Source organism: Excalfactoria chinensis, chromosome 9 (genome assembly GCF_039878825.1).
Source record: "Excalfactoria chinensis isolate bCotChi1 chromosome 9, bCotChi1.hap2, whole genome shotgun sequence".
NCBI classification, from domain to species: Eukaryota; Metazoa; Chordata; class Aves; order Galliformes; family Phasianidae; genus Excalfactoria; species Excalfactoria chinensis.
In genome coordinates, this window is record NC_092833.1 from 6,832,250 (window position 1) to 6,854,870 (window position 22,621).

At 46.0% G+C, this 22,621-nt stretch overlaps 1 protein-coding gene and 1 long non-coding RNA gene across 4 annotated transcripts in view; one reads left to right on the forward strand and one right to left on the reverse strand.

The window, feature by feature from the left end:
* LOC140256283 (uncharacterized) overlaps positions 1 to 14,448 on the forward strand; it is a 39,705-nt gene extending 25,257 nt beyond the window's left edge. The window contains exons 2-4 of the long non-coding RNA XR_011904677.1: positions 8,249 to 8,416; positions 9,739 to 9,899; positions 13,540 to 14,448. This is a non-coding gene — a long non-coding RNA (uncharacterized lncRNA). The remainder of the gene's footprint in view (positions 1 to 8,248; positions 8,417 to 9,738; positions 9,900 to 13,539) is intronic.
* The window catches only part of TFDP2 (transcription factor Dp-2), a 43,828-nt gene extending 21,435 nt beyond the window's left edge, over positions 1 to 22,393 (reverse strand). For 2 of the 3 annotated variants that reach the window (XM_072344655.1, XM_072344654.1), the window contains exons 1-3: positions 22,182 to 22,393; positions 10,975 to 11,068; positions 4,934 to 5,000 (exon numbers count right to left, since the gene is read on the reverse strand). In XM_072344655.1, the coding sequence (XP_072200756.1) occupies positions 4,934 to 5,000; positions 10,975 to 10,989 (82 nt within the window). In that variant the 5' untranslated portion in view covers positions 10,990 to 11,068; positions 22,182 to 22,393. The remainder of the gene's footprint in view (positions 1 to 4,933; positions 5,001 to 10,974; positions 11,069 to 22,181) is intronic. The other variant, XM_072344657.1, reaches the window with a different exon arrangement.
* Positions 22,394 to 22,621: the final 228 nt, after the last annotated feature.

A 22,621-nucleotide genomic window follows, 5' to 3' on the forward strand; every position in this document is an offset into this window, starting at 1 on the left:
AGTAACATCTCAGAACACAAGGCTGAAACGTTGCAGCTGTACTGCACTGCAATCAGCACTGCTGGCGTACCGTTACATTTACACATCCACTCCCTGTCCTCTAAATCAATCAGTGTGTACGTGGTTTGTGTTTCCCAGCATGTGGCTTGGAGACTGTACGCCACGTCAACAGTTGTTAGTGTGTGTGCATGAGGACACACAATCCCATGTACTGCTCACACATGGTCTGAAAACTGTAGCTTAATAATTGGGACCTACAGGCAATGCTACACACAACTGGCTGATGTACTGTAGCAGGTTAACAGTTACGAGGTAACTGCTATCTTCATTTGTGAGATCAGCTAGATAAACGTACATGGCCACAGCAGTGTTAATACATACAAGGGCTGTTTGAATAACTGCATCATGATGTTACAAAGACGGTTGCTTAAATATGAAGCATGTACTTTAAATATACTTAATAAAGCACTTAAATATGAAGCATGAGAAGCCTTTCTGGCTTCAGTTAGTAGCACAGACCTTACTTCCTTTCATACCCGCACAGACACAAAGGGATCAGTCTCTTTTTAGAAGTGAGGCCTCCTAAGCCACCACGAGCAGAACGAAACAAGAAACTTTTGCACAGTAGCAGCACTCATTCTGCATCTTTCTCAGTGGCTGAAAAAATGATAAAGTTCAATTACTTATCAATAAGGTATTCCTTCTCCTTGCTGTTTTTAGAAAGGATATCATAGTCTAAACAACATTCCTGTGACCTGCATCACTATGGCAGATATTTTAAAACGCTACCAATATTTAACAGTGGGAACATATTTTCATCTCTTCTCGCAGAAGTCAGTGCATCTGGAGATGCATCAATCACATCTGCAGCCCACCCTGACAAAGCACGTGTTGCAGTGCCGATCACCAGTGTCACTCCTCCTCCTCTGCACACAGTGGTGCAGCTGCTGAGCGCAGCCCTGCAGCAGCCCAGCTCGGTGGGATGCAGCTGCTGCAGAGACGTGCAGCCACTGCAGTGAGAACATCACCAGCTGCAAGCACTCAATGCCACTACGGCAAGACAATTCAACTACTGGCTAAGACAACTACCTGCGTTTTACACCGAATTGTTGGGGTTACTTTGCCTCCTCTTGCTGAAGATCTGGTAATTTCTAAAGTTTTGAAGGCATTACAAAGCAGTGAGAGCCAACAGGAACAACCCTTCAAGTCTTATTTGTGAAAGTGTAGAAAAAGTACAAAAAAAAAAGTAGTCGTGCTGTTTGCAAAGCATAAAAATGAAGCCACAGAAGATTTCTGTATTCAACCTGAGGAAGCAATAACACCAAACTAATTATATGTACTTTATCATATAGCAGTGATAAAGGCTTTAAATATGATCACTGTCCATATAAACACCAAGTCTTAATAATGCCCATCATATGGTGTCTAAAAAGGGTGCACGGAATCACTGCGATAGAGCAGTGTGTGCAGTGGGGAGCTGAGCACAGTGCGACCCATCAGCTTCCTGATCACAGGCATCTTACAGCATGGATGGAAAAGGTCAGCACAGATGGATCAAACTGGAATGATTCATATAATAATACTCAGTTCTTACATCATGTTTTCAGCACTACAAAGCACAAAAGAAGTCAATGTCGTTATTCCCATTTTACCTATGGAAAACTGAGCACATGGGAAAGAAACTGAGTTAAAACTCCCATAGAGAGGCTTTAAGTACAGACTATTTAACAGTACCACAAACTGAGCATGTTTGCTGCTGAAGCCAATTCGAGATGAAGATCTGTCAGCGGACACACGTCTGGTTGTCTCAGAGCACTGTGCAAATACACGCTGCTTTTCCATCACTCGGTCGTACTGTTAATACTGAGAATAAATAGCATTGCTATTCTTTGATATTTAGAAGACCATAAATATGTAACTATTGTGCTTCATGGCCTGTGCAGTACATATACAGAAATGGATCAAGTCAAAGAGGTACGTAGGACAGAAAAAAACAAAGATTTAAAAAAGATGGAAACAAGAGTCTGACAGCCCTCCTCGCAGCGATATCCTGAGCTGTAACACTTGCAGTCTTTTGTTGTTCAACTCCTCACAAACGTATAGGAGTTCACAGCTGTGCTGATCTCAAAATACCACACACAGGCCTGGTGATACCCAGTGCTGCTGCCTTGGTCATTTCAGCAGATCTCTTTAAGTACACAATGAACTGCCCAGGGCTCAACAGGCCTCGCGATGGACCCCCAGAAGCACCAGCCTGGTCAGACACGCAGCAGCAGCTCATGAACGCATTTCAGCAGCCCTCATCACCAGTGCTCACTGCTGTCCCAGGACAGTGCAGCCACATCTATGGCTATGCAGTGAATTTGCCATTTTTGTTTTCTTTTGAAAGAGGGGAAAATGGGGCATTTTTCCACTGAATTTGTTCCCCAGTCCAGTAAACTACTGAGCCACCTACAAAGTGTAATGTGTGAAAGTGATCGCCCAGGCACAACTTTAAGTGGCACTGTTCCTGCAGAAAATCTCTACAAAAACAAGAAAAAGGTCCAATCGCAGGAGGGAGGAAATTGGAAATATGTAATTAAATGTTGAATGAAACCCATAATCACAACGTAAGAAATCTGTCATACTGCTTCCGTTATAGCAGCATGACCACAAGGCAGCCCTGTGCATTGATCAGGCTGCATCATACAACACCAGTCCTACAAGAGCCACCTGAAACACACCTGTAAGGTCAATGGCTCCATGTCCGAGTGGAGACCAGTGGTGAGCGATGCCCCCTAGGGGTCTGTCTGTCTGTCTTGAGACCAGTGTTCTTCAGTATCTTTATCAACAACACAGACAGTGGGACTGAGCGCACCCTCAGCCAAGTTTGCTGATGACACTAAGCTGAGTGGTGCAGCTGACACAACAAAAGGGAGGGATGCCATCCAGATAGACCTGTATAAGTTTGAAAAGTGGGCACACAAGAACCTAATGAGGTTTAATAAGGCCAAGTGCAAGATGCTGCACTTAGATTGAAGCAATGCCAGATATGTGTACAGACTGGGAGAAGAGCTCATTGAGCAGCTCTATTGAGAAGGACTTGGGGGCCCTGATGGATGAAAAGCTGGACGTGAGACAACAGTGCACCTCAGAAGGCCAACAGTATCCTGCGCTGCATCAAAAGGAGTGAGCAGCAGGAAGAGAGAGGTGATTGCCACCCTCTACTCTGTCCTTGTGAGGCCCCACCTGGCATATTGTGCCCCAAGGCTGGGACTCCCAGTACAGGAGGGATGTGGAACTGTTGGAGCAGGTCCAGAGGAGGGCCATGAAGATGATCAAAGGGCTGTAGCACCTCACCTATGAAAATAGGTTAAGGGAGTTTGGCTTGTTTAGCTTGGAGAAGAGAAAGCTCTGGGGAGACTTCACTGCAACCCTTCCAGTACTTTAAGAAAGCTTACAAGCAGAAGGGGGACCCACTTTTTACACAGCCTGGTAGAGACAGGACAAGGGGAAATGGCTTTAAACTAAAAGAGGAGAGATTTAAATTAGATGTTAGGAAGAAATTTTTTTAGTCAGAGGATGGCGAGGTGCTGGAACAGGCTGCCCAGAGATTGTGGACATCCCACCTTTGGAGGCAGTTGGATGAGGCCCTGGGCAGCCTGATCTGGCAGTGGGCAGCCAGGCCATGGCAGGGAGTTGGAGTTCGATATCTTTAAGGTCCCCACGAACCTAAGCCATTCTGTGATCTCTCTTTTACTTTGGAACACAACATAAGCCCATCATATTTCAGCCTAAGGCCATGGTGAAGGCACATCTGAACAGCAGCAGCTGTAATATCGCAGCAGAGATGGCAGAGGTTTTTACTTGTACCTCAAGGTAAAATAAATGAACGCATAAAATAATATTAGTGCATAGTATGTTTGAAAATACAGAAGAGCAGAGGTAAATAATACAGTGACCATCCCACAAGCAAAATATAATGAAGACTAGGAGCAGTAAGATCGAGGTACCACTACTAACAGTAATGTCTTATGCTTTATAAAGTTATTCAGCTCAATTATTCTCTGGACAAATCAATTGCTTGCTTCAGAAATTGCTTGAAGATATTGCACTTCAGTCTTCTTCCTGGTCTCATGACTAGGAAATGGTCTTGCCAGTGCCTGGCAAATACTTCTCAAAGACCTAAAACCAGCTTGTGGCGGTACAGTATAGAAAACAAGGAAGCGATTGCTGCCTTACAAATTACAGCTGGATTCTTTCAGTTTTTGACTCTGAAGTCTGATAGATCTAAACTGCTGTCAAGAGCCAAAAATGCTTCTCCTAGCTGGTGCACAGCCTTCTGTATTGCACGACATAACAGCAAACAACATTCACTTATAAAGATTCACTGAGGCGTCTCACAAATCGTAAACCCAACTCTCCCAGCACTGCAGAGGAGCTGCAGATGCATTTCATCGGAATCTCCAGCTGTTCTGACTGCCAACACACAGCTCACAAGCGATTCACCAGGATTGTAAGATGAAATTGGACAGGACAAAGCTATTATTTTTAGCTGTCCAGCCACTTATAGAAGTAAACCAACAACTCCCACACCTGTTTGGGAAGATGACTACAATTGAGTCTAGGAATTTCAGGGTGGGAAATCAGAAAATCTATTACATTACTCACAGTCAAGAAAAGGAAGCAGAAGGCTTACTTTGCACTTAACTGCTTTTACTGCCATCCCTGCTCTGCCTCTGTAAACTTCAACACCAGAAACACCTGATGTTTGTAACACATCGTATCTACCAGTGACTGCAGCACGTACCTTTTGAGAAACTCAATTCTGAGCCTCCCAAAACAACACATAAAGTGCTGTGAAACCAGCAGCAATATTCATTTAGTAAACACAAGAGAGAAAGAAATCTTAGCGTATGCTTCTCTACTACATATGCAAGTAGAATTCTCTTACCTTTTGTTGGACTCTGGTTCTGATCTATAAATCCTTTCAAGTCTCCATTTGTGGGAGTCACACCAACCTGAACAAAACATTTTTCAAGTCTTAAAATATGACAGACCTTTCCACATTTTCCAGTATGCAACTAACAGTATAATGAAAGCAATCTGTTCTGCACTGCTGAAACATCATAATCCCGTGTCTTGCAGAGCCTAATGAGAGCACGATATGTGAAGCAAGGTTCCAAAACATTGACTGCATACAGATGAAGATGTTAACTAAATTTTAATTAAGTTCTTAACTAAAAAAACCCCAAATCGTTGTATATTCTCACACTGTGCTATACGTGACCCAAGAAGCACATTATCACTGTCTGAGTCACTGTCCCCTCCAAGTCTTACAGGGCAGCTGCCACCAACAACACTACACGGCCCATAGGTTGAGGAGCTGTGACTACTGATGCATTTTATGTACATCCTCTGGTCTTCAGAGATTATTTACACAGAGAGTAAATTACTGGAGACACAGAGAACTTACAGTCATATTCAGAACAGCACATCTCTGATTTTGGCGTGTACACACGGCACAGGAAGGTGGAGCTTGTTTAGAAAAACACGAGGTCACCGCTCCTAGACAGGGAAGGAAGAGATGGCAAGTCCCCCAGTCGCAGGCAGTAAGGCGTGCACCCACAGCAGAGCAGCAGGTAGCAATGCAGCACTCAGCAGTTTCAGAGCGCTGCACCTGTGGCACCTTAGTGAACAAAGTATTCTGGTTTGCTTCCAAGATGGAAGCTGCAACAAGCACCAAGTGGCTGCTTTGGAGAACAATTCCTCCAGCAGGCAATTATAGAAACTACCACAAATCTTTTAAAAGATGCTACACAATGTGAGTGCTTTGGTAAGTGACTAGGACAAAACAGCCAAGTTAAGCAAAACCAACTATGCTGTCAAGGATCAAGTATTTGCTTTATATTACAGATGTATGCAGTAAAAATAGGACACTTGCTAGGGCTTGCAGAATTGTAATCATATCTAATTAGATAACTGTTGGATTGCACACAAATCAAATGGTGGCACCGCAGCAGGGCTGAGCAGAGATGGATGCAGGTGCACTGTCAGCACCTCTGTCTGCCTGGGGACAAGCAGCACCTGCAGGCATCCTTCCTGTCTGCCTGGGGCAGGGCTGCAGTGACTGTTCCTGCAGGAGGACAGGCCAGCCCTCCCTGACAACTTGTGCACAACTTGTTCCCCAGGGGATCTTTGAAGCTGGAGCTGGAAAGTTCAGTGATGTGCACGGCCTCAACAGGACATCCCAGCTGCAAAGCCTCCACCAAGAGCCTGCGCCTCGACCACACTACTGCCTACACACAGGGAACACACAGCTGGCTTCTCCATACGCACCCTGCCTCTGTGAGGAGTTCAGAAACACAAAGAGGAGAATTTTAAATCAGAGCTTCACTGAAGGAACCAGGCTGGATACCAAGTGTTAGATATAAGGGCACAACTCGTTCCAGAAGAAAGGGTAAGAATTAGGATTCCCAAGAACATCCTCAAAGGCAGAACTTCAGCTCGGGATTTATGGCCGTACGTTCCCCATCATCTCCCAGTGTGCTTCAACGAAGCCCTGACGATGACACACCTCAGTGCTGTCCACCCAATGAGACTCTGCAGCACTTGTTAAAATTCAAATGTTTACACTGTGTTCTCTGAACACTTTGATGATATAATGGATTTGGCCCTTAAATGCAGGTCAAAACTGAAGTACCTGAGCTTTTTTTGTCTTGTCCTTCTGTGATCCAAAGAAATTTCAGTCTGCACAGAAAACACACCCGCCATGATGATGGCCCTACTGACACAGCTGCACAGAGCACCCACTGAACACATGCGCTTCTCCTCATTTAAGAGCTTGGAAACAAATCTGAATTTCTTGGGAGCTTAAATGAGAAGTGACAAATCAAGAAGAGTGTTTCTCCCACAGAACATTGACCGTAACTAAACTGAGGAGGAAACTAAGGTTTCCTCAAGGAAACCCAACAAATTTGCTACAATCTTATGCTACTATGCAGAGCAAGTGTTTCTTTGACAGTGTTTCATTTTGATGTTAGTGCGGTCGCAGGTCATGCCGTTACCTGCATTTCTGTAACAGTCGCTGCTTTTGGGCGTCTTTTAGTTTAACCATGAAGTATCAGTGTCCCACATCCTGGCAAATGGAAGAAAAGCAATTTCTATTTCACATAAATCACCTGCAGATTTTAGATGTACTCCAAAATGGATTTTAAGGAAGAGAATAAAATAAGTACGTAGCCTAACTCTGCAAGTAACGTCTCCTGCGTGGAAACCACAACAGATATAGCACTATTTGACAGAGCAAATTCTCAGCTACCAAGCACTGTTTTTCAACACAGTCACCACTATCAGCTGCTTCACGTGGATGTGCTGATGGAGGCACTCCACGCTTTGTGGTGTGACAGCTATGCACAGCAGACCAGAACACGGCTTGTCTTTCACACTGCTAAAACACACCGCCCACCACCTCGCTGCACTCACACCCACTGCTTGGGCTTCATAAATGCTCAGCAGGCAACAAGGAATGTCAGTGGGTGCCACTTTTCCACATGGAGGAATTCACCCCCACACCTTTGCTCCGTATGCACTTCCATGTCAGACACCATTCTGTCAGGCTGCCATCTGTCACATGGCAACAAAACACAATGAAATACTTTGGGGAAGGTTCAACCTCTGCTGTCATACCACCAGCACCGCCTGACATCATGGGCCAACAAAATGAAATAGGAGGCATTGCTTTTGGAGCAGCCCTTGTTGTTGTGTTACAAGTAACCCATTCTTACTGAGACCATATTTGAAGACTTCAGGCTACAGAGGAATCATTCAGCTTACACAGCCATCACTGACTACTTTTTGTACTACTGACATTCCTGCTTTGTTACACTGCCCAGTGTTTGGACTGCTGGGATGGCAGGGGCTGGCTTCCTGTTTCTACCTGCAACAAGATAAATCCAACCCTGAAACAAGACAAAGCAAGCACCTGGAAAGCCTTTGCATCCCATTAAATACTTTCAGCATTTATCTTTCAGTTCTAAATAAGTGACTAAAAAGTTTCCAAATGGGGCTGAGAAAAGTATCGAAAAAAGAATCTCGGGAGTTTCAGGTGACGTAAACCTTCACAAGCTGCACTTACAGCTTATCAGCCTTCTCCACTGCTTGACACACTTGCCAGTTCCCAAGATCCCTCTGCAATCCTTCCAATACAAGAAATTCATTCTCCCATCAACCTGAAAAGTTTCTTTTCTCTGCCCTGTAACCATTCCAGATTCCAGCACAATGAAGTTGCTCATGGGATGGAAAAACAGACTGGCTACCTCTATAATCCTGTAAGCTCTTACGGCCATTTCACTGACCTCACCTGTGACGTGATAGTCACCTTCAGAGAAGCGACGACCAAGCTCTCTGCAAGTACATTTATATAAATACAGATCAGGTAATCAAAGCTAACAGCTCTTATTCAAATAACCTTCCCAAGACACATTATTTATTCTGCCCTAAAAATAAGTTTCTTGCTGTTTTTGTCTTCCCCATTTCTCAATTTTTAGTGCCTTCTTACCTGAAGGACAGATGAGAATGGAGGTATAAAACAGGTTAGAAGACATGACAGAGGAATAAAATAACTCATTATAAGGCAACTTAAATGACATCTGAGTACACTGCATGTTGTAAGCACGTAAATATTTAATCTCCAAGAGAATCCAAAGCTTTTATTCACCATTTTGTTATTCATCAGTGGATTGGCTGGGATCCTCTTCATAAGCAACGTTCCACAAACAGATACTAGGAAATGTTCTGCCTTTCCTGAAGTGTGCCCAGCCTTGGTAATTCTCCCATCACACTCTCAAAGATTTAGCAAGGAAAAACAGTAACAAGGAATGTTATTCTCAACCTCTATATGTATTCACTGAACTGAAAATTTGAAGCACAAGCGCCCTCGGAGACAAAGTAGCTCAGCCCTGGTTGTGCATGTGAGATCACAGAGACATTTCAGCCTGAACTTGCTGTACTTGTTGTCTCAATGCATTAGGAGCACACACATCTCTAACCTGCTGTGTCCCAGATGCAGGGCAGTGATTTTGGAGCACAGAGGTGACGGACTCTTGCTTTGTACTTACTTGGTGGCACAGACACCCTTTATAAGTTTCTCCAAAAATGCACAAACTCCAGTATTTTCAAGATCTCTTTCCTTGACGCTTCAACAGAATAGAAAGCGATGGAGGAGATACCTCTGCAGATAAGCTCTGTTCAGAAATTATCTTTCACTTCAACCTCTGCATGTCAGTAAAACATTTTGGACAGCATAACAAATAGCAGCCTTACATTCAGAACAGATTTCAGGCTGCAGAAGCCCAAAGATACAAACCAAGCCCTGCAGCTCTACACTCCAGAAGCACTCCTTGGCCTTCTAGTAGCAATAGAATAACTGTGGGCTGATGCTGCTGGCCAGTATGTGTAGTAATAAGTAACTGAGGTTAGGAAATGCAGAAAAAGTGCTACAAATAAAGACAGAAAGCACATCGTTACTCCTGTTATTATTACACTTTTTTTTTCTGGTTGCTGGTTGGTTGGTTTAGTCTTCTGGGTGTTTTTTCCCCAAATCCTTTGGACAAGTGTATTTAACAAATATAAACCAGGTTAGCACAGTTTATTTTAGAAATGTTCATAGCATGCATACCAATAAAATGCTTACTCTATAAAGAAACTACAGCCTTGAGTTAAAAGTACCTAACAGCAAAAATATGGTTCTATATTCAGCACAAGGGTATGTTGATCACCCTGGATGTCATCGGAGGTTTTAAAAGCTGAAGCCCTGAGCAGCCCTGGACAAAGCCCCAAACAACTGCACTCTGCATGAAGGCAACAAGGGTGCTAAGCAGGGCACTGGAACAGATGGGACTCCTGAGGCTCCTTCCAGGGTATGTGACCATGCTGCAGAACACTCCAGGGATTTTATTGGCACTGCTGTTTATCCTTTGACTACACTGAAGTAAAGGTCAAAACCACATACATCAGCAGAATTAGCTATTTATACTACACTTGAACACGGCCTACAGAATAAGTAATACACATTAATTTATCCTCTGAGTTGGTCAGCTGGAATCAAATAGTTAAGACATTGGAAAGCCTTTCCTAGAATTACATAGCAAATAATTTTATTAATAAAATGAACAGAAAATATCTTTCCAAGACTGTAGAATTAATTTAACCAAGCTACAGCCTTGACATTGATCAAAATATGCACAAAAGCTTGTGCTGCTTCTGCACATCTGAACGGAAAGCCATCCTAGCACTCCCTGCACATTTGTTCTGAGTACTTTCTTCTTAAGCCATGTTGGTTACTAAGGCTGTTTAAATTTAATTAAGCCACAGGATGTTTTACCAAAGGCAACAAATTGCTGAGGGCTCACAGTGATGTTTGCTAACTGACCACCATCTATTCTGTATACAAGTTGTGTACCTCGAGAAGCACTGAAAATCAGACCAAAAATTAAGGTCAGGATGCTATGCATTCTGTAAGCTTCCTCAGGACTGGGGGCAGAGAAGTAAAATACAGTGCTTCTGGACAACACACTACGGTCTAGCTATGTGGCAGGAAAGCCCTGAGCCTTCTAGCTACCAGGAGTGAACAGACATTGGTAAATAAACATGTCTGCTGTTTTTTACAGTTCTGAGGCTGGGACTCAGTAGGATCTTACTGTGGTGCTTCAGCAAAACAAGAGGCTCTCAGATAAGTTTGCAGCTATGTTAGTGGAAACAACAGCAGAAGCCACTGCCTTGATTATTAACCTGACCTATAACTGATTCAACTCTGTATCATTAAGGAGCCTCCAACTAGTTTACATGAATAAAATACTGCAGAAGATGTTTGTAGTATGTAAAAATATTGTCCTTTCAAGAGAACAAATACAAAGAGCTTCAAATTCTGAAAGTCCATAGTGGCTGGCAGCACACCGGTATAAGAAGGAATATGTTACACAACTATAAACTTACATTTTTTGCCGTCATGTCAGAAGGTCTTGCTCTATATGCTGTAAAACCATAAGATATCCCTTTTCATCTTCACAGAATCTCTAAAACCAACACCCTGTAAGAAAGAAAATTAAAACATGAGGGTTAAAATACATTCTCAGCTCTCTATTCAAGCCCCACATCACCCCAGGACAGCTAAATATTGCACGTGTTTATTTTCAATGAAGTTACTCACCACAACAGAAGGTTCGGCACATACACTAGAAATTTACAATGCATGAAATACTCAGAGATGTAATTTAAATGTAGTCCTGATACAATCCTGCACTAACAGAGCTTATCGTACCATTATGCCTACAGTCTTGTAGTTAAAGCCACGGAACCATTTACATCAAATACAGACTGACCCCAAAAACTGAAAGAGAATTAATCTTTTCATTGTGCCTTTACCTCTCAATTGAGAAAACTTCTAATTCTATCACAGCGCACATACAAAGATCTCAAGAAGGAGCAGGAAGCACCAGGGAATGGACAGACACAGCAACATTTCGCTAATTCAGGAAACATCCAAAAAAAGCCCAAACCCACTCCTGTTCTAATTCCTTTTCTAAATATTTTCAAGCCTTTATAATTAGAATGATATTAACATTCCAGGGAAGATAAACATTCTGATAAAGTGAAGAATTCTCACAGTGACTTCTCTCTCTCTCTTTTTAAATCAAATCTTCCAGAAGCCTTACAAAAAAAGGAAACAAATCACAAACATTGGCAGCACAAACCATTTTAGAGACAGAGTTAATCTGACAAAATGCTCGAGTACTCTGAAAGTACTTTGTAAGTACTACTTGCTGTTAATAAATGGGGCTTAACAAGACATCTGAACTGTGCTTAGATGCACGAGGGAGAAAAGCTCACACTTCCAGAAGTGGAATTGATTCAGAAAAATCTTAGAAAACACCTGAACTGATTACTGTGAGTCACAACCGCTTACAGCACAACTCACCAGCTGCAAAAGCAAGAACAGTCTATGCTGTTTCCTTTGAAATTCAAACTCTGCAAGCTTTGAGTGTGACCAGTGTCATCACCTGGTCATCACCATTCCTAAGAGAGGACCAAAAATGATTTCAGTAGTGCACGTTGCTCATGACAGTCTCTACTGACACTGCATCACGATTATGGATAATGCAGATAAAGAATCAGACCAAAAGAAACGAAGAACCCAAGTTGGAACGGACCCACAAGGGTCAGAGTCCAACTCCCAACTCCCTGCAGTACCATTCAAAATTGAAACCCTGTGTCTGAGTGGCCAAATGCTTCTTGAGCTCCTGCAGCTCGGGGCTGTGCCTGCTGCCTTGGGCAGCCTGTTCCTTGTACACCATCCTCTGGTGAACAATTTTTTCCTAGCCCCCCCGACCCTTCCCAGTCCCAGCCCCATGCTCTCTGGGAACAGTGACAGACCCTGTTGCTGTCACACAGAGCAGAGCTCAGCATCCCTCCACTCCCTGTGAGGAGCTGCATCCACCATGAGGGCTCCCCTCAGCTCCTCTGCTCTGGGCTGAGCAAACCCTAGGGACGTCAGCAGCTCCTCATATCTCTGGCCATCCAGACCTTCCACTGTTTTCCTGTCCTCCTTTGCATGTAGTCTAATAATTTTATGTCCTTCTTAATATTGTGGTGCCCAACACTGCACATAGTGTGTGAGGAGTGGCCACACAACACAGAGAAGAGCGGAACAACCCGTTCCCTCACCCGGTGGCCTGGTGCACCCCAGGGTACGGTTGGCCCTCTGGTCTGCCAAGGCACTCTGCTGGTTCAGATTCAACTTGTCAACCAGAACCCCCACATCCCTTTCCACACAGCTGCCCTCATGCCTCTCATCCCCAAGTCTTCTGTATGTATATCCTGGGCTGCTCCACTCCATGTGCAGAATTTGGCACTTGCTCTTGTTCAGCTTCACACAGCTGGGGATTATCCAGCCTTCATGTTTGTCAAGATCTCTCTGCAAGGCCCCTACACTTGAGGGAACCTGCAGCTCCTCTAGTCCAGTGTTGTCCTCAAACTCAGCACACACTCAAGTCCTGCTTCAAGACACCATCTCCAGATCAAGCCTTTGCAGATTTAGCACTTGATCCTGAAGAGTGAGGTGTGATTTAAAAGGCTTAAAGAACATCACTGATTTTGTTAGCCTGCTTTCTTAATTTCTAAGATACCCAATAAAAGCATAAGGATCAAAGAGGAGTTGCACATCTCCTGTTTATGCCATCATGCAAAACATACTTAGTGGTTTTTTTCCGGTTGGACCTACACAGCAGCCTCTGGGACACAGCTGACATGGCAGAGCATCTCCTGGGTACACAGCCACTCCCTTGCAGAAGCCATGCTGCTGAAATCACAGAGCATTTGCCAGAAACAAAGATAAACTGGGAAAAACACATATATGTGCAACATACTCTGCTTTAGTCAGCCTAAACTGACCAATACACCTTTCTAGTACCCATGTTTGTCTTTATCAATTAAAAGCCCTGGTTCTGGTATCTTACAATCCTAAACTGATAGTAACTAGCTCTTCTCCTTTGCATTTTTTAGTTACTCTTCTACTGCCACTCAAAGAGAGATAATCCACAGCTGCTTGAACACTGCAAGAGAAGGGCTGCCCTTGCCCTGCAGGGAGATCTCAACTGGAAACACCTGTGCAGCAGTCCAGGTGTCCAGGCACCCAGGCCATGCAGGGAGCAGCTGCTGGGCCAGAGAGAAGCCTGGAGGCAGCGGAAGGCAGAGATGGCAGCATCACAGGGCCTCTGCCACTCAAGCACCTGACAAAAGTCACCACCTAAGCTGGAGCTGCTCCAACCCTGCAGGCCATGCTGCAGCAGCAGGGAGGGAGAAGTGCCAGACTCTGCCCTCCCTCCCCACTGCCACTGAGCAACAAGCAGGCTTTGGGTGCCACCTCTGCTTCTCTGCTTTCTCTGGCATCTGGATTCAAAACTGGCCCAGCACATCAGGAGCCTCCCCAGCTCCCACAAGCAGCAGAGCAGCAGGATCCTTGGGCCCTCCTAACCTCATCCAGCAGCAGCCATGTTGATGCTGCCTGCTGGGCAGCCCCATACGGCACCTGCAGCTGTAATGGGGCACATGCAGGTGGTGGGCCAGCACCACAGTGTGGGACCCACAACTGACGGCTGGGACAGCAGCACCTGTTATAGGTTTAAGTTGAGAGGTCTTAGGGAGAAAGTTCTGGAAAGACATTTGAGTACTAAACCTATGAACCTGGAGACGCTGTCATATCCTTTTATTTATGTATCTATTTATCTACTTAATGGTTCTGGGAATGAATAAATGTTTGAATAATGAATCTTTTCAGTTGCCATATCCTTTTTTAGTCATTCATTCATTCCATGCTCCTTGATCTCCATCAGGCTTTCTACAGATCTCTAAGTTTATTCAGATACTGTATCATTTCAGCTGCTATTAGAATTAAAGGAAAACATGCTACTCACTTGGCAGTGTTCTCCCTTTCCTACCGAATGAGCTGTATCTACTTCCCTTGCTGCCCCAATCTGCTGCAGCTATTCCAGCATTTGAATACCACACTATCTGTCGACTAAGACATACGGTAGCAAAAAGAGCTTTTGGTTTTAGTTCCACAACAAAACATCCAAGTAAATAAGAAGCACTTTTACCTGGTGAGGATATAATTAAAAGAATACAGAGTTATCTATCAATATTCCTGGGGAAAAGGGACTGCTAGATCTGTGTAGCCATCTTGAAACCCAAAAAGTTGCCACAGAAAAGCCATGCAGTGGCAATGGTCCACAGCAAAGGACACACACTGACAACTCGCACCACATTTGAAAGTTAAGATCCTGCCATTCCTATTTCCTCCTCCCACACACACCTTCCAAGCACATCATCTGGAGCTCTGGTCCAAAATTTATGATGCAGTTTTCCTTCCCAGTCTCACTTCACGAGGCTTTACAAGTAATTTACTCAACTAAAACACAGCTAAGAAAACATTTTCTAGGCAGTTTCAACCTGCTGGCAGATAGGCAAACTAGTTTAATCTTTGACAAGTTACTTGCCATCAAGCTTAGTGATCCAGAAGGCAGTGTCCATAAACTATTGCAGTCATTTGCCGCAGAGCTTTTCAGACAGTACAAACAGTTGGTATTCTTCCAGCTTTATGAACACATTTTGTCAAGCTCAAGAAGCCAGACTTTGTGACCCCACCATCTGCCATGACCCCTTGTCAGGTCCAGACAAAAGAACTTACACAGATGGCCTCAAAATGGAGATTCTCTTCGTTCTGAATTGCTGTTTGACAGCTTGCCCTGCACGGATAGAGAAACAAAACTCTACCGTTTTGTTCCTGAGCTGGTTTCTAGTGAAACAATGACACACAGCCCAAAGCACACGACACACACACTCTGCTTTACTTGAACTAAAGCTCTCCATAATCTAACCTTGGTTTATAATCCGCTCCCATGATTTTACCTTTTGGTCAAGTATTGTACAGCTCTGAGAGAACAGAATGGTATAGCCAGGTACACTCCAAGGTACGATTTCTTCTAGAGCTTCCCTTGCACAACCACTGACACTGATGCCATAAAAAGACACCGAGAACAGTAGATTTATAGAAATGTACATCATCAAGCTCCAGTTCAGTTAGTTCAGTTCTCTACACTTATCCATCATCACGAGTCAAAAGACAGATCTACTGAAGTGATACTGAAGCAAAATTCCAGTATGAGAACCACTGCAGAATGGAAACCAGTTACCTGAGATAAATGCTACATGTGTACTCCTTTGTATGTTATTTTCTATGGCCCAAAGTCATTCTTTAAATCTTTCCTTTAAGACACACATGTTGGCTAAAACCTTGCAGTAGGAAAGAATAAACCCCACACCTGAACAGTCTGTTTTCAGCCCTTGGCAATAAATCTGTAGCAAACATCTTACATTTCTTTAATTTCCTTGAACTCTGACCTGCACTTGGCACACTGCAGCTTCACAAAGACCTTCACAGGCCACCTCCCCACAACACAAAGTGCAATTTATGTCAGTATCAAGCTCCTACAAAATAAGGCAACTATTGGAGACTACCTAAAATGCTGAGGAAATGTCTTTGTGAAACACAGGGAAGGCTGTACAGATACTTAACACTGATTTTTATCATGACCGAAGAATGCTTTATTTGATTTACTCAATTGAGGGGACTGCAAAGTGGAAATGATTCCAAGTTGCTGGGTCAGCTACAAGTACTGAAACTGTCACCAGTTTCAACACCACCAAAACCAACCCGTATCTTGCCTGCCTTGGCCACAAAATAGCTTGTGTTCTTCACCCCCCTCTTTGTAACACTAATTTGGAAGCTGCAGCACTACAGCACTGACCTCAGAAGACAGCAGCGACAGAAAGATTCCTCGTTAATCAATACACTAATTTATGCACAGCATCTACATGGATTAGACCACCTGTTACACACACGTTGCCTCCATTGTATCTGTGCTTTCAGACCAGCACAACTTGAAAATCACACAGTACTGAACAGAAATACATCTGCAAGTGCATCACCTTCCTGAAAAGCATGTCAGCTTTTTGAAGGCATTGCGGTAAAAAAGAACTACAATTTTAGTTAAAACAATAGAAATCTGTACTTGCTAATCAGATGGACTTATTTGTGCTACAGAGAACAAAACCCAGCTCCGGGATCAAGATGATGAAACTGAAATTTGGGATTTAACACCTGCAAGAAGATCCCATCGCACACGTTCTTTCTCTGAAGGTCCTCAGGTGACAGTCCCAGTTTTACCCTTTATGAGGAATAAACACAGCCCCAAACTGGGGAAAAAAAGGTACATCAATGTCCATAGAGCACCTGGCTCATCACTTAATTAACCAGTTCAAAAAGCCACCTATGAGGTGCATTCAGAGCATTACATATGTGGTGCACTCATCACACAGCAGTTTTCATCTTGAAAACAAAAGCAAAAATGAAGCTCTTAGGAACACCATCAATGACACACATTACAACTACCTGTCAGGAACTACAACTTGGTTTTTCTCCAGCATTTACTGTGAATAAAGTAAAAGTATGCCTTCAAAATTAACAGCCAAGGTGATTAAAGTGCCTGAACAAACCTAAATGACTTGTCTGTTCAATGGGATCAGGACCTTTAACAAAAAAAAAGTACCTTTAAAAGTGAGTTTAAAAGCATCACCTCACCCAGAGCTCTGAAGATTGAAAGGCACTTGAAGCAGAAACACCTTCTGTCAGCAAACAGCACAAACTAAAGCTTCCTGTCAGTTGGGAACATACCATATTTTCAAATGCATCTTTTCTTCTAGGTGTTCATTTCAACGGTGTGATGAAATTTGGAAACAAAACAAATCACTCAGTTATCTATAAAAACGACTGCAAAATACCTCAGTAAGACAGTTTTGGTCTATTCCCAATAATGCACTAGCTCCGCTTTCAATTAAGCTCAGGTGAAGCACAGAATGCTGTAGGGAAGGGACCCATTAGCCTTCCCCTGCTGTGTGCTGGCTGCTCTGTGCCCATCCATCCCGGCACTGGGCACCACCAGGGATGGGTCAAAGGAAAAAAGCGTATGTTTTTTTTCTACTGAGGTTTCATACAAGCTCCTCACTACCTACCACCAGTTTATGTGCTGGATGAATCATCAGAGAACGCTCTGGATATTGTCTTGAAATGCATTTTCATTTTGACCTTCTAGAACTTTCAGAGTTATCAATGCAGTGACTGATACACAGAACAGCTGAAATACTCCCCTCTATGCCCCGCAGCTGGAAAAACCTTAACATCCGATGAACTCCAGATAATTCAATGTCTGCAGTTAATGAAAGATCCCCACGTTATATAGGGATAGAGAACTTGATGACAGGGAGAGACTTTATGACTATTTCCCACATGCTGCTGTTTGCGAGAAGCTTAGTTGCAGTGTGCAGCTATTACTGAGCCTGCTCCCGCATGGACTGGAGGTGACAACAGGACTCACTGAACAGGAAAAGCCAAAAACCAACCAGCCAACCACAGCTTTTTGGTCACAACTTGACACAGTGCCAAACAGGGAAAAGAACCTTTTTCGAGAGATGCACAAACTCACAAATCTTGGTTGCAGCACACAGAATTAACTACCTTAGGGTGCAGCTCCACAAAACCTGCTGCACTGATGCAAGATCCCGCCCTGCTGTTGTTGCTCAAAGACATCAGAGACCTTCCACTTTCTCTTATTTCCTACAATTTCCCACTCTATCCCCACACTGCAGCAACACTCTCAAGGACTGCCACGCTGACCCACCGCTCAACCAGCTGGGCTTCTAATAGTGTCAGCATCACAAGGGTGGGACAGGAAGGGGGAGAGAAAAGCTCTGTGCCTGATGCAGCCCCTGGCAGTCAGGACAGAGCCGAAGCTGAGCTGAGCGAGCTGCTTGGTAGCCCGGCCCGGCCTGCAGAACCACACTGTGACTTGGTTTCTGAAAAAAGCATTTATGACACACTGCAAATTAACTTATGGGTTGAAATGTGACAGAAGGCTGGTTATGTTGTGTTTGTACAAAGACTGATCTGAGCTTTTGGAGAGTTCACTGGAGTGTGGGCACGCTTTGACAGCTTACTTGGAAGCAGTGAGAAGTTTTGTCTTTGCACCTCAGCTTCCCCAGTGCCTTACGCAGCAAGGTGCAGAACGAGCTGTGCTGGATACAGAAAGCTGCTGCGTTAGACAGAATCAACACGTACCTACAATTCTACCTTTTTATATAAGAAGTTATTAGGTTTTACAAAATGTTGAAGTGTATTTACACCTGTCAGCTGGTTCTAAATAAACTCAAGCTTGCAGTAATCAGAGCATGTTTCAGAGAACAGAAATGTATCCTCAGGTTTCTCAGGCTCAGGTTGATAATTACAAAAGAAGTTGCCTCTTTCCTTACAACATATGGAGAACCCCACACACATTTCAGAACTCACTCAGGGATGTAAGCTCACTTTAAAATGCAGTTCCTGACCTTACACACAACTGTTGGTCACGTTACCACTCTTCTAATAAAGGCCAGTTAGAACTGTCCCAGTAATTACAGCTACTGCTCACGTGACAAGGGTTCTTTACCTGAGAGACCATTCCGGCTCACGGGTGTCCCCACGGGGACCAACCTGCCAGCAGCAGCTGGAAGGAAGCAGAAAGACACGACTTTCCAACCAGAGGAGCACGCCCCAACTTCTGAGAGAAAAAACACTGAGTCACAAATCAGATGGAATCAGCTTATGGAAGGTAACAACAACTTCATCTTAGTGTCACAGACACTCTTTTGGGAAGGAGTCACCTATCTAGGAATGTGAGAAGCCTCAATGACCATCACTGCTTCCTCCTCACTGGAAACTACCATTCCACACAGGAAATCAGACAAAGCAGCATACGAGTTCCTTTACTGAAGCCATTAGTGCAAGATAACAAAACTTGCAGAAGAGCTGCTATAAATCCAGAAACAGAGGAAAAATCAAGTGGCTCTCATTCTAACAATGGATGCTACAAAAAGACACAAAGAATCAAAACAGGCAGCTGTTCTAACACCATCATTCCGCTGCTGTATCTGCTCCTTTCTGCACTACTTCCTAGCATACAGAAGCACGTGCTGAGTTTTCCAAACCCCACAGCAGACATTCCTACCATTGGTTTCCATGTCCTATGCACACTGGTACTGTGGATTGCTCTCCTCTGAACACCTGCCAATTGTAAGGCTGTCTCACTGGCTCCAGTGGCTTCTTGGTTCTATACACACAACCACCTCCACAAACGCACTTCCTGTACCAGGCCAGGCAACAGACAGCTTATTTTCCCTATTTTACAGCCCACTGTTGGTTCATTAGTAGTCGTGTCCTACGAATGCAATGGGAAGGGTAAATGAGAAATTCTTAATGGTTACACCACAAAGTATGCAGAAAAAGCACACAAAGTAAGAAATGGCAGCTTACTGAACCTACCCGGTACAGGTTGCAGCTTCCCTCCCCTAACCCTGTCAGGTCACTTTAGAGATGAGCACCATGCTCTCCCCAAGGCACAGTGAGTTCTGCTAACTTAAAATGAGCAACATCACACGTTCCTGAAGGGGACGGAAAGCTGGAACCACAGTTCCTACTTCTTGCTAAACCCACTGGAAGGCGCTAAAATACAAAGTTTTATCTTCACTTTGTGGTTGCTTACAGGCAGCTCCACATGCATAGGAGGCTCCTGCAATACTGTCCAATACACACAAGAACAGGAACAAAGTCCTCCTGCAGCAGGAACAGCCCTGGCAAACCAGCACTAATTTGCCAGCTGTGTTGCTCATCCTGCTCCTTCACATGGGATAGCTGTGCTCAAGCTGCTGCACAGAAGGCTGTGCCCTACCACTTTGTAAAGTGAGCTAACCCACTGGAACCCTTCCCATCAGTGCCATATGATTTCAGCAATGCTAATTCTGTCAGCCTCGCACAGGTCAAACAGCTTCTTTTTGTTCTGTTAGCAGTGATTTCTGTGCAAGCAGGAAGCGGTTACAAGAAGCCCCAACAGCTTGTCTGTAAAATGTGATCAGCCCAACATGCAGCCGTCAGGTAAACCTACTAATATCCAACAACTAACCACCTTTTCCTCAGTACCAAACTAAACCATTCCCAGAGCTTTTACTCTTGGCTCTTCCAAAGGAACCAGACTTGCTGCACATCAATTTTCCAACACGAATTTATGCTTCTTCTCCCTCTCCTGACCACCTATTCGATGTATGTTCATTTCTGCGACATGAACTTAAGCTTCCACGTTTCTTTGAAGTGCTGCATCAAGCGCCCGGCAGGCTACTGCAAACACAAGCTCTCAAAATGCAGTATTTGGCCATGTAAAAAAATGCCTCCATGCAATACAGAGCACCAGCAAAAATGTCTAGAGATGCAGCTCTATCTCTGTGCTACAGCAGCAGCCATGGCTCTGCCCCATGTGTGCCCATCCCTCCACTTGTGGATAGGGTAAAAAGTGCTACAGTCAGGAGAACCAGACTTAACGCAGGCGAAGAAATGGCAAAGTTGTTACTTGTCTCTCTTCTAGTAGCATCAATTTATACAGTCTCTGCCTCTCTCTATATACATGTTTTGGCTTTTTTTTAATACCAGATCACATCTAGTCGAGGTTAGCTACAATACTACAGAAGCAGCCGCGGTTCTGACCTCATTTCTACCGCCTTACGGTACAGCGGTGCAGCTGAAAGAGACCTACCGACTGCTGGGAATATTAACAAAGAGGCGTGAAAATAACCGAGCCGATTTCCACAATAAACACACTTACCGCGGAACCACCGCATCCGCGTTTCCCACACGCCGCGTCTGCCGCACCTCACAGACGCGACCACCTCGCTTTGTGTCCGCTCCCAGCCCGGCGGGGAAGGCGGCCCGCGGCGCGGAGCAGCACGTGAGGACGGCACGGAACGGCACGGAACGGCACGGAACGGCACGGAACGGCACGGAACGGCACGGAACGGCACGGAACGGCACGGAACGGCACGGCGCTCCCGCAGCTCAGGGGGACGCGACCTCCGAGATGCGGTTTTCTTCCCCTTCCCAAGGAAGTTCGCTTACGAGCTGTTTTCTGCCCTTTGTCTGCACGCCCAGATCCGATCCGCGGCACTCAGCCCGGCACTCACCACCACCGCGAAGCCCGTGCGGCCTACGGCGGGCAGGCGGCAGGCCCGCGGCCGGCGGGGCGCGGCGAGCGGCGCTTCCAACTTTAGTCGTCGCGGCCTCCCCGGGGCGCAGCGCAGCCCCGAACTGCCCCCCCACCCCGCCCCGCCGCCCTCTGCGCTCAGCGCCGCGGCCCGGCCGCTCACACCGGGCCCCTCGCGGAGCGACCCCCCGGGCCCCGCGTCCCCCGCGCCGCGCACCGCCGGGGGCCCCTGCGGCGCAGGGCGAGCGCGCGGCCGCCGCAGGTGTCAGGTCAGAGGCCCGCCGCACTACCACCCACCTCCTCACGCGGCCACAGCCGGGCCGGGGGACGGCGTAGGGCCGGGACGGCGTAGGGCCAGGCCGCCGTGAGGAAGCGAAAGCCTCGGAAAGAAAGGCGCTGCCCCTCCCGGCTGGGATCCCGAGGCGACTCGCCGGAAGGCCCGGGCGGGAGAGGAGAAAGGAAGGAACGCGGCAACGCGACCGGACCCAGGCGGCGACGCCGAGGCGACGAGACGCGACGGTCGCTTACCGGCCGCGGCTCCGCTCCGCTCCTCTCCGCTCGCCGACGACTCCTCCCAGCCGGCGCCGTCCGCCCGCCGCTCGCGAGGAAGGCCCCGCAGAGGGAGCCCGGCAGGGGCGGCCCGCGAGCCCCGGCGCGTGGCGGCTCGACCTTCCGCCGCGCCTCCAGCTCGGCCGCCGCCGCCGCACCCCGCCCCGCGCGCGGCCCCACCGCCGCCTCGCGCCGCCGCCGCGCCGCGCTCTGCCCGGCTCCTTCTCCCCCGCACAAGCTTGGCGGCGTCTGGCGGGCGGCCGCTCCCATTGGCCGCCGCCTCGCGCGAGGTCGAGCGCCCTCGGCGCTCCATTGGCCGCGCCTCGTGTGTGTACACATGCCGCCCGCCAATCCGAGGAGGGCTCTACGAAGGGGGGCGGGGCGGAAGGGCGGGGCGCGGACCGCCTCCTCCCCTCAAC